At 51.1% G+C, this 14,856-nt stretch overlaps 1 protein-coding gene across 1 annotated transcript in view; it reads left to right on the forward strand.

Annotated features, from left to right (window-relative positions):
• UBE2H (ubiquitin conjugating enzyme E2 H) overlaps positions 1-9,986 on the forward strand; it is a 38,286-nt gene extending 28,300 nt beyond the window's left edge. Inside the window, exons 5-7 of the mRNA XM_026044321.1 lie at positions 374-426; positions 3,400-3,528; positions 8,521-9,986. Of these exons, the coding sequence (XP_025900106.1) occupies positions 374-426; positions 3,400-3,528; positions 8,521-8,645 (307 nt within the window). The 3' untranslated portion in view covers positions 8,646-9,986. The remainder of the gene's footprint in view (positions 1-373; positions 427-3,399; positions 3,529-8,520) is intronic.
• Positions 9,987-14,856: the final 4,870 nt, after the last annotated feature.

The following is a 14,856-nucleotide window of genomic DNA, read 5'->3' on the forward strand; positions in this document are numbered from 1 at the left end:
GCAGGCCGCTCCCAGATGCGGTTGTAGGGCTGTGCCCAAATACAGGGTTATTCTTACCCAAAATACAGGGTTATTCATTGCCCTTCTCGTTGGCACTGTGCTCATCTCAAAAAAAAAAAAAAAAAAAAGTCCCCAATCACACCAACTAATTCAATTGTGGCTCCAATTTGCTCTTTTTGGGCATCGTTGGAAGGTTCAAGTAGTTAAAGGCTGCCCTGTGCCATGTTAATCCTAAGTTATGATTTTGTCCTGTTTTATCTAGGATGAATGGGGCCAGGGGGAGAGAGGAGAAGGGAATGGAGTGTTAAGTGATGTGAAATCTCGGGAATGTTTGTGTGACTGTGTTTAATTCCATCCTTTCCATACGTTTCAGGTCAGGAACTGTATGTCTAGATGTAATCAATCAAACTTGGACAGCTCTTTACGGTGAGTTTGACATCTCCCCCAAAAAGGGGGACCACGTGAGCCCCCCTGCTTGGTTTGCTAACACACCACAACTTGCTGGGTGCGCAGAAGCTTAGGCCAACTCTTCTACCTAAATTTTAGTCTATTGCTTAGCAGTGCATGACGGCTGCACAACAGCTTCTAACAGTGATTTCAGCACCAAAAACGAGGAGTTTTATATCTGAAGTGAGGCAGGGGAACCCGGGTGACATATTTCCAATTATGCCATGTACGTTCAGACTGATATTCTTTGTGCACTGGACTGTGGCTCACAATTTTACAGAAAATGGCACCAGAAACTGCTTGTTGTAGGGGCATCATTTCAGTGCAGACTAGAGGGGACAGCACATATGCTAACTGCAGTGCTTAATGCAGGATCTCTTGGGCCTCCTTTGGCCTTGGCTGTTTTATAACTCCTTTTTAGCAGCGTGAAAAGGATAGCTGATAGTTAAAGGTCCCTTAAAATAACCTTTAGGGAAGGCTGAGGTTGTTGAAAAGAAGCAAATTTGAGCATTTAGGCCTTTAAAAAGTGCAAACTTCTCCAGATGTTCTAATCCCACCTGGAGGAGTGGTGTCCAGGGGATGGTGCCCAGCAAAGCTGTGTGTTGACCTAGGAATTTGGTGCTCTGAAGCAGTTGCTAGAGAGGCTACCTCACTTTTTTTTCCACTGTTTTTAAGGAAAAAAAATTAATATAGGGGAATCCTGAGCAGGGAAACTGCTGTAGCAACTTGTTGAAGGTTCCTCCCCATCAAAATGCCCCAAGTCCTTGTGTTGCCAGCCAGGTTTTGCAGCTGTGGGAGGAGCAGGATGCATCCACCTGGATGCAAAGCGGAGCAGCTCGAGCAAACCCAGCCCTCTGGTGGGAACGAGCCCGCATGACTGGGGCTGCAGCAAGGGCCAGCTCAGAGCAGCACCTGCTGCTGTTTCCCAACCTTGAATGGCCTCTGCAGGTCCTGGGTGCAGCTGGACATGTGAAAATTCCTCCAGGGTGACTGCGATGCCAGTTCTGGGCTCCAGCGATCCGTGTTCCGCTTCGGAAGCGGAACATGGAGAGCCCCCCTGCTCTGCAGCAATGTCCTGTGCCAAAGACTTTCTGTAGGAGGTTTACTAACAAGCCCTTCTGTATTTATATCATTGCCATTCTTCAAAAGTAAGAAGAAAGGTGGTTTTCACTATGCTTGTGGTGCATTGAGATTGGGAGGCTTGCAAAAATCTGCTCTGCCTTTGCTTGCAGGTCGTGGTTGTAATACAGGCAAATATTCTGCACAGAGCACTACCCACAGCCTGCAGCAAAGCTTGGCATTAGGGAGTGCATCAGTCGACAGGAATCTTGTTGCAGGCTTCCCTTGCTTTAGGATGCTCGGAAGCTGCTGGGATGACCACAGCAATCTGCTCCTTCAGTCAAAGCATCAGGCACCAGAATATATGGAGCTCTTAGCTTCCAGGGATTTTCATAAGGGGGAAATAACCTTCTGTTGTGTCTCAGCCAATAAACCTTAAGGACCTAGCAGTTAGATTCCCAGTCTTTGCCTACGGGAGTATCAGGGTGGTCTTGGCACCGTGGTTGAGCTTCCAGCACACATGCAGCTAGTTCCTGTTAAACTGATGCTGCCTTTGGGCATGTGAAAGAGGAGGAAATTACTGATGTCTTTGAAAGTAGAAAATCTAAAGTGTCCTGCGGGCCGTGGCAGCTCCCCAGGGCTCTGCTTGCTCAGCTGAAGCATAAGTTGGGCTTTTGGTGGTGCTTCATCCAGACCTTTCCTGCTCTTGCCTTGCAAATAAGTCAACTTCATGCTGATAGTGACCGACCCCATGGCTGTTGGTTTCCCAGGGACAAACCACTTCCAAGGCTGTGGCAGGAAGCAATCTTGGATCGTTGCTTTGCTATTTTTACAGCCCATGGCAAACTCGATTGAGATAGTTGTTGTCTCTGTCCTCTGCCAGTGTTGGAAGGGGCAACAGCTCTCAGCGCTAGATGGAGGTTTCAGGGCAAAAACACCTGATTTTTAATTTTTAAGTTGTGTCGCCGTATAGCAGAGACCAGGTAATTGTTATCCATAGCTTAAAATGAACCCTATGCTCCTGAGGATGGATCAATCCGTGGTCTTCCCTCCTGCTTGGCAAGGTTTGTGTTGGATGGGAATGTCTTTCTGAGGGAAGAACCATGTCTAGAGTCAGCTCTGATCTTAGCAACAAGCGTCTTTGGAGACCAGGATGCTTCTGAGAGAGATCAAGAGAGGCCGTGAGATTCAAGCAGAGGCCACACGTGCAGAGCTCTTTGGAGACTGGGTCTTTGTTAGCAATGGCTTTGGAGAAAGGCTGTGACCACAACCCAGGGCTCGGATCTCAAAGCAACCCAAAAGGGAGCTCTGGCACAGACAGGAATTCTCTGCCAGCGGGAAAGAGACCCTTTTGATCAGGGGAGAAAAAGGGACATCTGGTAAAAGATGAGCAGAATAATCAAAACCTGAAGGACAGTGCAGCACATGAGATCTACCTGGATCTGCAGCTCTCCATAAGCCTTCTCACCCCACCTGGGGCTTAAGCTCTGTTCCATGTGGGAATGCGTGGCCCTTCCATGGCATCTGGGAAGGACTGGCCTCTTTCGAGCCTCTTTCTCAGCACCCACAGCCCTGCAGGGTGCCACTTGTTGCCTAAAGGATGTGGTGTATCCACAATTGCTCATCCACACCAGAGGAATATTTCTTCTTGTGCATTATTTAGTGACTGGTGCCAGTGGCAGCAAGGTGTTAATGTTGTCTCTGTACATTATTGACCCTTTATCTCTTTATCAGCCATACATGTGCTTCCCTCTGATGCAGATTCCTTTATTTTAACTTGAATATGGGTTTTCAGTGTATTTTACCCTTGAAACTTTATGTTGCATTGCCAGTGCTTCCCATAATATTAATGCTGGGTCTGCAGACGTGAACTGCTGTGTCTTTGCCTTGCAGATCTCACCAATATATTTGAATCGTTCCTGCCCCAGCTGCTGGCCTATCCTAACCCTATAGATCCTCTAAATGGTGACGCCGCGGCCATGTACCTCCACCGACCAGAAGAGTACAAACAGAAAATTAAAGGTAAGGGTCTAGATGACACATTGCAGAAGCAGTGGCAGCGCTGGGGTGACGAGGATTGTCCCTGCTGCAGGTGACTCTGTGTGACCCTTCCTGCCGTGAGGACCCCACTCGTTTTAAATGGGAGTAGCCTTAATTAAGGGGTGGAAGTGTTGTTCCTGCTTGATGACCAAAGCTGCTCTATGATGCACGTGGGGCTGGTTTTCTAATCATCGACTGATGGCAAGCAGGGAGAGCTGGGAGCAAAGTGTGCTAGGATTCAACGTGATCCTGACACGCTGCAGAAATGTTTGAAGGGAAAAGGCACACAGCTGGGGAAAGGGCAAGGAAAAATGCTGAACTTCAATGGGAATATCCAGTTGCACAGGTACTGGATGGAAAGCAGCTTGTGCCTCCTGTGGAAAGGGATGAAGTGGCTGTGAGGACATCGATGCTGCTGTTTGCAATGGTCACCGTGGGACAGTCACAGAGCAGGAATTGTCACTCATCCTTCTTGCTGCCTCGTACTCTGGCTCACTAGGGCTCTGCCCAGTTCAGGAACTGCCATTTGGGAAAGCTCTAGACTAACCACAGACATCTGGTTGTGGCCAGGATGGACAGTCTTGAAGATGCATCTTAAGAGGGGAAAAATGGAAAGAATTGGAGGAGTTTAATCCGGAGACCTGAAAGGGACTGTGAGCATTGAGATGTCAAAGATGCCTTTGGAAAGGAGGGGAAGGAACTGTCCTCGGTGATCACTGTGAGCAGGATTTGGTCACAGGGTTTTAACTTCAGCTGGGGAGAGTGAGACTAAATATTGCCTGTCCCCATCAGTCATTGTTAGGCGCTGGCAGAGCCTGCGAGGTGCTGGAGCATCTGCCCTTGGAAGGGTTTGAAGAACAAGGTGTCAAGAGGAGTAACTAGAGTCACTGTCTCCTTGGCATCAGGGAAGGGTCCTGCTAAGGGCTTGAAGATGCTTCTGGTAACACTGAGGGTGAAAGGACTATCCTAGGAATAGGAAGTGAGCAATTAAGTCATTTTGCATGTGAAAAATAGGAAAACAGATTAGAAAATGAGAATTCCCCCTGAAACTGGTGCTCTGCCTTCCCTAGGTTCAGCTTTATATGATCAGGAGTGAGCACTGCTCCCTGAGGCTTGTAGCAAAGCCATGAACTTTATCTTGGGCTTCATGCAGTGAACACAATCAGCATTTAACCCAGTGGCTGGTGCTTTACAGCCTTTGGCCCAGATCTGGCCTGCAGCTTGGGGTTTTAGTAGAGCCCCTGACCACCTGATTTTTATTTTTTTTTCAGTTACTGAATAACCCTACGACTTGTTTGCCTGCGGGAGCCCCTGCCAGAAAGGTTTGCAGGGCCTGTTCAGCAAAGGGAGCCTCCACGAGCAAGCACGATCCGTTAGTCTTCCTCACAGAGCAAAGCTGGGCAGCACTTTTCCTAATGGAGCATTGGGAAATGTTGCTTGGATTCGGAGAGCACGGGTGCTCCAGAAAGGTGTGGGACTTGGCGGCAGATCCTGTCATCCTTCCTGCCACATCACTCCAGAGCAGTTAAACCTCGAGTCACTGTGTTCCTATGCAAAAATGACTCTTAATCATCTCTTAATTTTTATTTTTGGAGGGTGGAACTACAAATGAGGCCAGGCAGAGCTGTATTTAAATACTCCGAATTATTCAGCCCGCCTTGATTCCTGTGACAGCTGCATGACAGGATCATATAGTCACCCTGCAGGTCTGGCCACTTCAGCATCCTGAAATCCATTTCCTTTATTTATTAATATAAGCAAAATACTTTGGCATATAAAATCTCCACGGCTGACACGAGGACACTTTGGGTGTCCTCAGTGCCTTAATGAAGTGAAAGATGCACCCTAGAAAGTATAGACTGATGTTGGCCAACAGCAAATGCCTCGAGGAAGGGATGAGGGCTTTGCCAAGGAGGGGATGATCTGCTCCCCTCCTGACCATCATGTAGAGGCTGTGAAGATCATCTGGAAGGTGTTTTAAGTACTTGCAACGTAGCTCATGTTCTGTACACCCAAGAGCCTTCCTCTGCCATCTCTTCCCAGGCTTGCGTGACAGCTGTAGAGCTAACCGTAGTCATTCCTCATACTGTAGAGTTTTCAAAAATAACCTTGGACACGGTAAAATGGACGCAGCGGATTGTAACAGTGTCTTTGCTCTGAGAAATTCAGCATTGCAAATACATAATTTATTGCCTCTCTTCTTCCTCATTTTTTAGTTATGAGGAAACAGAGCGGTGGTTTGACATAATGTTAGTGAAGAAACAGGCTTAGGACAAGTGTGGCACAAGGCTTGTAGTCACCATCATTCCTAATGTGAGGCCCAAACAAGTAAGGATTTACCATGGAACTTGTAGATACCCATTAATATTTCTGGTAGACCTCTGGAAAAGGTGATACTTGGTCAAGAACTACTGAATTCATTTACTACAGAGCTGAATGACCCTTGGAGATCCCTTTTTTTGACTCTCGTGGGCTTGGTGACCTGCCTGGTCACTGGTACACTGCCAACAGATGGTTTTAGGTATGGAAAAATACATTCATTTTTACAGAGCTGTTAAGAACTGTTGTTTAACTTCCACGTCGACTCTTTCACCATCTCCTTTGTAGGTCTAGTGTGAAAACAGCTTTTGGGGAACAGAGGTGTTGGGTAACAGTGGTCAGAGCGATGCGGTCAGGACAGCAGAGCGCGGGCTGCGCGTTCCTGCTGGGAGCAGCTCTTCATCCAGTGTACTGCTGTAAAGTCCCAGGGGAACCCTTGGAGAAGCCAACACGGCTCTTAGGCCTGTACCAACCATAGGCATAATCAGAGCTCGTTTGTGTTGCTCCGGGGTTTAAAAACGGGTGAATTGAAGCCATATTTCCATGCTGGGAATGGGTGCATCAAGGCTTTCCCTTCCTGCTGTAAAATGGTTTTTGTGGAAGATGATTTATCAGTGTTATTCAGATATTTCAGATCCTCTTCCCTTAAGAGCCAGAGCTCCAGGTTCAGGACACAAGTTCCTTGGACAATTGACCTTCCTCATGTGAAACCTTCAGAAAGGCCCAGCCCAGGAGCTTGGCTCCTTGCCTGGGTAGACGATGCCATTTTAAATCTGAAGTGTTCAGGTCACGCTTGCTTGGCACAAACAGTTTAGGCTCAAACAGGTCTTTTCCAATAGGCAGAAATGGTGCCTTCAGTGTCCAAATCACCAGTGGCCCAGAGAACACTGGAAAGCCCAAGGAATGGAATAGCACCATAAGGATATATCCCATTTGCAACCCATCTTCCTCTCTGGTCAACTACCACTCAACCACCTTCCTCTGTAAAAACCAGGGACAAGAGCACTTTCCTCTTGCTGTTTTGAGTGCTCCCAAAGCCTGACGTGGAATGTGGGCCCCTCTGCGTGGCGTGGACATGTCCCAAATGCTTCTCACTTCCTGCTGTTTATGTAGCTGCCTTAAATACTTTATCAGTTCTTGCAAGGTCTTGTAAAACAAACTTGAGCAGCCGCTTCTGTAGCCTGAGCGAGCAGGTTAATAATGTATTTTAAACAGACTGAGATGGTTTGTAGCGTTAGGTCCAGATGCTGGAGCTCGCTGGGCTTGGAAGCTCTTCTTGGGCAGGTCTCGTAGCGCGTGTCCAGTGCAGAGCAGTTGTGCCAGGACCACAGGATGCCCCATCCTGTGATCTTCTCCAGGAAGTCTTTGGATTCAGGTGGCTCTCTGTACTACGCTCCTCATCTTGGATTCATCATCTGGACTCTGCATGTCCCTGTGCCAAGCTGAAACATGGAGAAAACCTTTGGTTGCTGCAGATCTCTTGGAGAGGGTTGTCCCACGGGCCAGGCTGATGGATGGAAGTGCAGAAGGGAAGAAGGATGGGTTTATGCGAAGCCAGTTGTCTTAAAAGCAGTTCTTAACCTGTGTCGTAGCACCTGGGGAGCTGGCATCAGGTGAGTCCTCCTGCAGCTATGTGCCTCCTCCTGCTGGTGCCATGTGGAGTAGAAGGCAATAATCTCTGCAGAGGTGGTACTCGTGAACCTCATTCCCTCCTCTTCCCTGGGAGGAATTGAAGGATGCGCAACAGGGAAGCCCACGAGCCTGGGACCAACATGTGACATTCACAGTCCTGTGCAGGGACTCAGCTTTGAGCACAAAGGGACAGTCATTTTTTTTCATACTGCTGCATGAAGGAGCCTTTGCTGCCCTCTAAAACCCTCACATCTGGAAAGACAACGAGCTAGCAGCTGCAATTCCCTTTTGGCAGTGTTGATGCAATGGGAGAGCAGCTCCCCTCTCCTTGCGAGGGCAACGTTTGGGATGTGACACCATGATACTGGGTTTGCAACATGTGTTTGTGTCCCATGGCCACGAACAGGAGATGGATGAGAGCACCTTCAAATTGAGGCACATGGTTCCTTTTTTTAGTCCAGTTTTCCCCTGCACGTGTGGTAGCAGATGGGCTTTCTCCATTCCCAACCTGCATCCTGGAGATGCATGGAGATCAGTGGGGACTATGCAGTCCCCTCAGAGAGCTGGAAAAGAGGCCGGAGTCTCCGCTTAGCTGATCTGATTTGCTTTCTGCACTGCCTTTTTGTGCTGTGGAAGTTACTGATGGGCAGCAGGTAACCAGGTTTGTGCTTTCTGCGCAGAGCCTGGGCCAGAGGGGGATTAGTTTTCCCTGGGAGAGGGTGGAAAATGGGATGTTCTTGTAGTGGTTCTGGTTGTGTCCAACCCTATGCATGTGTATGATGTTGATATAGGAGGCTTGGGCCTGCTGGTGTCTTCCAGGTCTTGCACGTGTGGTCTTCACTGGGTGTTTTCACGGGTGACAACGCAGCTCGTGGTCAGAGAAACGGGGCAATAATTGCTATAAACTGAGCCCTGTGTCGTCTCCAGCGCCTCACTGCTCAACAGGATGCTGGCTGTAGTTCTCAGCCACGTTCAGCTGGTGAATATATGCTGCTTATATGTGTTCTCTTCTCTCGCCCACAGAATACATTCAGAAATATGCAACAGAAGAAGCACTAAAAGAACAGGAAGAAGGCACCGGGGACAGCTCGTCCGAGAGCTCCATGTCCGACTTCTCGGAAGATGAGGCTCAGGATATGGAATTGTAGTAGAAGAGGCCACCTGCTTTTCAGAGAGACTCTTAATTTCCTAACCATGAGAAGCAGACTATAATATTCATATTTAAACAAAGCAATTTTTTTTATTACTAAACAAGGTTTTTATGAATAATAGCATTGATATATATATATATCACCCTTTAGATCTTGATTTTTCTTGGTCATTTCTCAAACCCGAGGTGCATAGCATATTCCCACATTCCATTTTGGTAGCAATATGCAGCCCGAATGCATGCATTCAAATTCCATTTGGCCAAGTCATCTTGTGTGCTACTGGACTGTCAGCTCAAACGGCTGCTCTGGTAGGTAGGGAGGTAGCAAAAGATGTTTGCTTTCTTATCAGTGTTTTCCAAAGACACCGGCTTGGATGCTATACCATGGAACAGCACTTTCTCAAAGCTAAAAATGGAAAGAAAAGAAAAAACAATCTGGGGAATGCTGTATTAAACGTATCAGACAGTGATATGGAAGGTGCTCCTTCAGGTCAACCTTGCTGATGAGATTTTGTGTGGAGTCGTGTTAAAGACCAACTAAACCAACACAAGTGCATGGAGCTCTGCAGAGCACTGAAGCTTAAGTTTGACTTGGATTTTAAGTCCGGTTTTTCTGTGTGGACTCCTGGCTGCCCTCGGAACTGTAGGGCCTGACAACCACTGGGCTCTTTGCTTTGGGGACTCTCGAAAGCCTTCATCTGGACGTTGTCCACTTGCTTGCTCTGGATTATGAGCTGTTCCCTTTTGTTGGAGAAAAAAAAAAAAGACAGAAAAAAACGATGCTCCTTGAGCAGTGCTTTGATTTAGCTGGAGCACATGTGAAGTCAAACTCTTCCTTTGTCCTAGTTCTGAAACTGCTGCCCTTCCATGGCTCCAAGTTTGCTTTGTTCTCTCTTGAAGGATGGTTAAACACCTCGCGGGTGCCCTCCGTCTCCTGGGAGGGCCCTCTGACCACATGGATTTAGCCTTGCTGAGAGCTTCAGATCCACGAGGATTGGCCCGTTGGCTGTAGTCCATGAATCCATCGGCACCGATTTTATTTTCCCTTTATTTTTTTTTTTCCCCCCCTCCCTACACCCCTTTCTGCACCAGCTTGGTAGCCATCTGCTTGTGTGTGTACAACAAGATTAAAATTTCTTAAAGTTAACAGAGTATGATCTAGGAAAAAAAAAGCAAAAAACAAAAAAAAAAGATGAATAAAAATCCCTAAAAGCACCAAATGAGGAAGCAAGTGAATCTGATCTTTACTTTCTTTTTTTTTTCAGGATGCTTCTGAATGAAACGTTTGATTTCTGCTGGTCTCTGAGATGTTTTTGTTTGTTTGTTTTGATGCTAAAGAGAATCTAATACAGTAAATGTCTACCTGGGATGCTGGTGTACTTGAATTTGGGTAATTGAGATTCTTGCTGAGATGGATTTTTTTCAAGCTGAATGTTACCTGCTGTATTTCGGGGCGAGTTGGAGGGGGTTTGGACAAGATGTTTTAAGTTGTGGTGCGACTGCCAGGACAGTGCGTGGAAATCAACCCACCCGGAGCGACTCTCGGACAGAGTTTTGAATGTCAGACTGGTAAAACTCCTTATTTTTTCTCCCCAAAAAAAGTATTTTCATTTTTTTTTCCTTTAGAAATGCCACCGAGTTTTGAGGTTGGGGTTGGAAGGTTACAATCCTCTATCCGATTCATAAAGCACAATCAATTTTTTTTTTTGGAGAAAAAAAAAAAGACTCATACCATTTTGCTTTAGCATGATTTTCCTTAATAAAAACATACAAACAATTTCCTTCACGTTAATTACGGGCATGAAGCAAAAGTTTTCCTCTTCTTTTTCCTTTTTTTTTTTTCCCTTTTATTTTATTTTTTAAGCATAACATAGGGCCGTGGCTAGTGACTGTGCTGAAGTTCTCTCTCTAGCATTTGTGGCTTGTCGGAAGGGTAATATTAACTATTTAACATGTAATGGTGTACTTATCTCTTCTCTTATCTGGATTTTTTGCATTATTTTGGGGAGGGAGGGGGCCACATTTGGCTGGCACTGGTTTAACCCGCTGCCCGGGCCCTTGGCTTGTGCTAGAACCTTAACGTAGGCGCTAATTAGGACTAGAGTTAAGTGCTGGGTGGTGATATGGGCTTAAAGGGAGGGGGGAAAAAAAAGGAAAAAAAAATAAAAATTTGTATTTTTTCAATATTGTATTAAAAAAACAATAGTGTTCTACTTACCTCCCCCCTTCCTTTGCAGGTAACTGTGTCTGCCCTTAGGCAGAGATCAGATTTTAATACATGGGACAGGTGCTAAGGCCCTGGTGGGGAGTTAGGTCCCCACCTTCCTTTTTTATGTCTTTTTTTCCTTTTATTTTTTCTTTTTTTTTCTTTATTTTTAATTTTTAGTTTAGGTTTAGTGTTTTTTTTTTTTAAAAAGAACCCTTTTTCTACAACCAAGAAAGAAAAAAAGAAAAAAAAAGAAAAACTGGGTTAGAATGAGGAAGAAATATAATTTCAGAAAAAGACTGCAGGTTTAAATTGAATGCACCTGTGTGTACATGCATGCACAAACCCCTGCTTGTCAGACTTGACCATCTCCTGCACCTTTGCCATGACTTGGGCTGCTGATAAACAGCACAGGCTCCGCTGAGCAGCCCCACGGCTAGTGCCGCAGAGGGTGCCCCGCTCTGCAGTGTCTCACACTTAGCGAAAGTGGGACACTGCACTGGTTANTACGCCTGTATGTCCTGGAAGGAAAAGATGGAGCCACCGTGAGACCAGAGAGGTGCCTTTTTTCCTTTTTTTTCCCCTTTTTTTGCTGAATATGAAATTATTTCAAATTTTCCTTTTCTTCCTCCCCCTCTTCCCTCGTCGCCCCCTGCGGCTGCCGAGGCCAGGAGATGCCCTTGGGCCCTGGGGCTGCTCCTGCGTGCCCTATCCCCCCCCTTTTCTGCTCATTTTGGGGTGATTTGGGGGTTTTTAGAGTGATTTAATGCTGGGCTGCAGCAGAGCTTGCAGGAGGGGGAAAGTGACGGGCTGGGGGCTCAGCTGGGGCCGCCGGGGCTGTTCGGCTCCTATTTTATTTATTTTGCCTCCTTTTGCCCCATTTGGCCGCTCTGCTCCTTGCACCGGCTCCGAATCCCCCTTTTCCCCCTCGTTTCCTCGCGTGCGGGGCCGGTGTCACCCGTTGTCCCCAAGTCCCCGCGCCGCGTCGCGGACCTCCCCGCCGCGTTTAGGGGCGAAACTCGGCACTTTTTGGTCAAACAGGCAGCGCCGGGAGCTGCTGTCCCCGGGGGGGTGGCTCCTGTCCCCGGGGGGGTGGCACTTGTCCCCGGGGGTGGCACTTGTCGCCACGGGTGGCTCTTGTCACCGCGCCCACCAGGTGGCCCCCGCGCAGCGCCCGCCGCCTCCGGCGCCACCCTGGGGACCCTCCTGTCCCCGAGGGGAGCGGGACCCCCCCGCCCCGCCCCCCCGGCCTTGGCCACCCCAGGGGGCTGGAGCCGCTGTCCCCTTGGGTGACATCCCCGGGGGGACATTGAGGGATTCCCTGCAGGGTTTGGGTGCCGGCCCCTGGGACACAGAGCCGGCCCTGGAGAGGTTTGGGTGCCAGCTCTTTGGGTGCAATCCTGGCCCCCACCAGAGCTTAGGGTGCCACCCCATGGGGACCTGGGGGTCTTCCCTGAGGGGCTCTGGGTGCCATCCCTATGACCCGGTGGGTGCCATCCGCGCGGGTCTGGGTGCTTTCCCAGGGGATTTGGGTGCTGTCCCTGCAGGGCTCTGGGCTCATCCCTTTGTGGGTGCCACCCTCCCAGGACCTTGAATGCCTCTCTGGGGAGCTCTGGGGACCCTCAATGGGACATTGGGGACCCCCCCGCTGGCCCTTTGGGTACAACCCCCCAGAGCTCGGGGTGCCATCCCAGCGAGATTTGGGTGCCACCCTCACAGGTGGCATCTCCCCTGCAGCGCTCTGGGTGCCACCGTCCCTAGGGCTTGGGTGCAAGGAGATTTGGGTGCCATCCCCCCAAAGCTGCAGCCCCCGTGACAGAGGGGACAAGGCAGTGCCACGAGTCCCCGGTGCCGGTTCCGGAGCAGGGAGCCGCACTGGGATCTCAGCAGCTTTGGATCCACCTCGGACCCACCTGGTGGCACCGCAGGGGTCTCCTGGAGCAGCCGGGCCCCAGCGTGGGGGGCTCTGCCCCACTGCCAGCCCCCAGGGACGCGGGGACACCCGAGCCTGCGGCGGCGGCTCCGGTTACGGCCCGGATTGTTGCTGCCGGCTGGAAGAAATGCCGTCAGCGCCGGGATCGGTGGCCATTACTAATGCATGATGCTGCGGGGGGGGTCCGGCGGGCTGGGTCCCCCCGCTGCCACCCTGGGGACGGGACTCGCTGTCCTGCCCGCGGCCACCTGCCTCTCCCAGAACCGGCTGCCCCCCGGATTCCACATGTCCCCCAACGGCACCGTCCGTGCTCAGGGGTCGGCTGGATTCCTGGGGATCACACGGAGTCTTGGAAGAAGGTTGGGGTCTTGGAAGACGTTTGGGGTCTTGAGGACGGGCCAAAGTCTGTCCCTTTTGGGGGACTGTCTTGGAAACCTTCCAGGGCTTTGGGAACCACTGAGGCTGCCTCCCTGCTCAAGGATCTTCTGGGGACTTGGGGACTATCCAGGATCTTGGGAAGCACCCAGGGTCTGTCCCTGCTTGGGGGCCATCTAAGATCTTCAGCACCAGCCAGGATGCTGGGAACCATCCAGATTATTTCCTTGCTTGGGGACTGTCTTTGGTCTTGAGGACCATCCTTGGTCGTAGGGGACATCCAAAGTTTCAAGCACCCCGAGTTCCCTCTCTATGTGGTGACCACACAGGGTCTTAGGGACTATCCAGAGCTTTGCGGATCATCCAGGCCACCTCCCTGCTTGGGGATTACCCCAAAGTCTCAGGGACCACCCAGGGTCCCTCCCTACTTGGAGACCACCCAGGGTCTTGGAGACCATCCAGGCTGCCTCCCTCCTCAGGGACCATCTAGGTCCCTATTTGGGGTCCTAGGGCCATCCAGGGTCTCTCCCTGCCTGGGAATTATCCTCAAGAACCATCCATGGTCTCTCCCTGCTTGGGGGCCATCCATGGTCTTAGGGACCATCTAGGATTTTGGAGACCATCCTGGCTGCCTTCGCACTTGGGGGTCATCCAGGTTCCTGGAGACCATCTGAGGTTCCTCTCTGCTTGGGGATGAGACTCCAAAGCCTCCGGGGCCATCAGGATCCCCTCATGCTTAGAGACCATCCAAGGTCTTGGGGGACCATTTCGGGTTTTAGGGACCATCCAGGATCTCTGCCAGCTTGGGGATTATCCCCAAACCTCAAGAACCACCAAGATCCCTCCCTGCTTGGAAACCACGCAGAATTTGGGGCATCTTCCAGACTGTCTCCCAACCTGGAGACCATCCCGGTCATTGGGGACCCCCTGGGGGGCCTGGGGGACATCCTGGCTTCCCGACCTCGGGACCGGGGCTCCGCTGGCTGCCGTAGCCCTCCCGGTGCCTCCCATTCCCGGCTGGCATCTCGCATTCCCACGCGGCATCTCCCCTTTCAGCATTGCCCTGAATGCAGGCCCCCCCCCCCCGCTGCCCCCCAGCCCTTCCCCGTCCCCTTCTGCCCCTTCTCTTCTGCTCCTGGGGGGGGCGTCACCCCCATCCAGCCCCTCCAGCCCCCCCAGCACTCCAGGCATCAGGACCGGCCCGGGGGGAGGGGGAGGGACCAGATTTGAGCCAAATCCGGGGAAATTCGCTGCCCTCTCCAGGCAGGTTGCAGAGGGCAGCGGGTCCCCGGCCGGGGTGGGGGCAGTTTGGGGGGGCAGGTTTGAGCACCCCCATGGGGCCGGTGACAGGTTGCTGCCCCCCCCCATGCCCATGCGCCCCCCTCCAGGCCGTTAACCGGGCGAGGGGCCCGTGCGCCCCCCCCGGCCAGAGCCGACCAAGGAGCCCCCCGACGGCCCGAGCCCCCCCAGGGGTCCCCCGACCGCCCCCGGTGCCCCCCGGTCTCCCCCGACGGCGCCGCGGCCGCCGGTGCTGCGGGAGCGGCTGTTGCGGCCGTCGGGGGGTGCCGGGACCGGATCATTTCTGCCCCCCCCCCCCCGCCCCGGGTTGGGATGGGGGGGTCGGAAACCGGATCGCGGGCGCGGGGCCGGCTCAGGTGCCCCCGCCGCGCTCCCTTTACCTGCGCCGGTGTCCGG

The sequence above is a fragment of the Nothoprocta perdicaria genome, unplaced genomic scaffold (genome assembly GCF_003342845.1).
Source record: "Nothoprocta perdicaria isolate Ctin4 unplaced genomic scaffold, notPer1 scaffold_359, whole genome shotgun sequence".
Classification (NCBI taxonomy): Eukaryota; Metazoa; Chordata; class Aves; order Tinamiformes; family Tinamidae; genus Nothoprocta; species Nothoprocta perdicaria.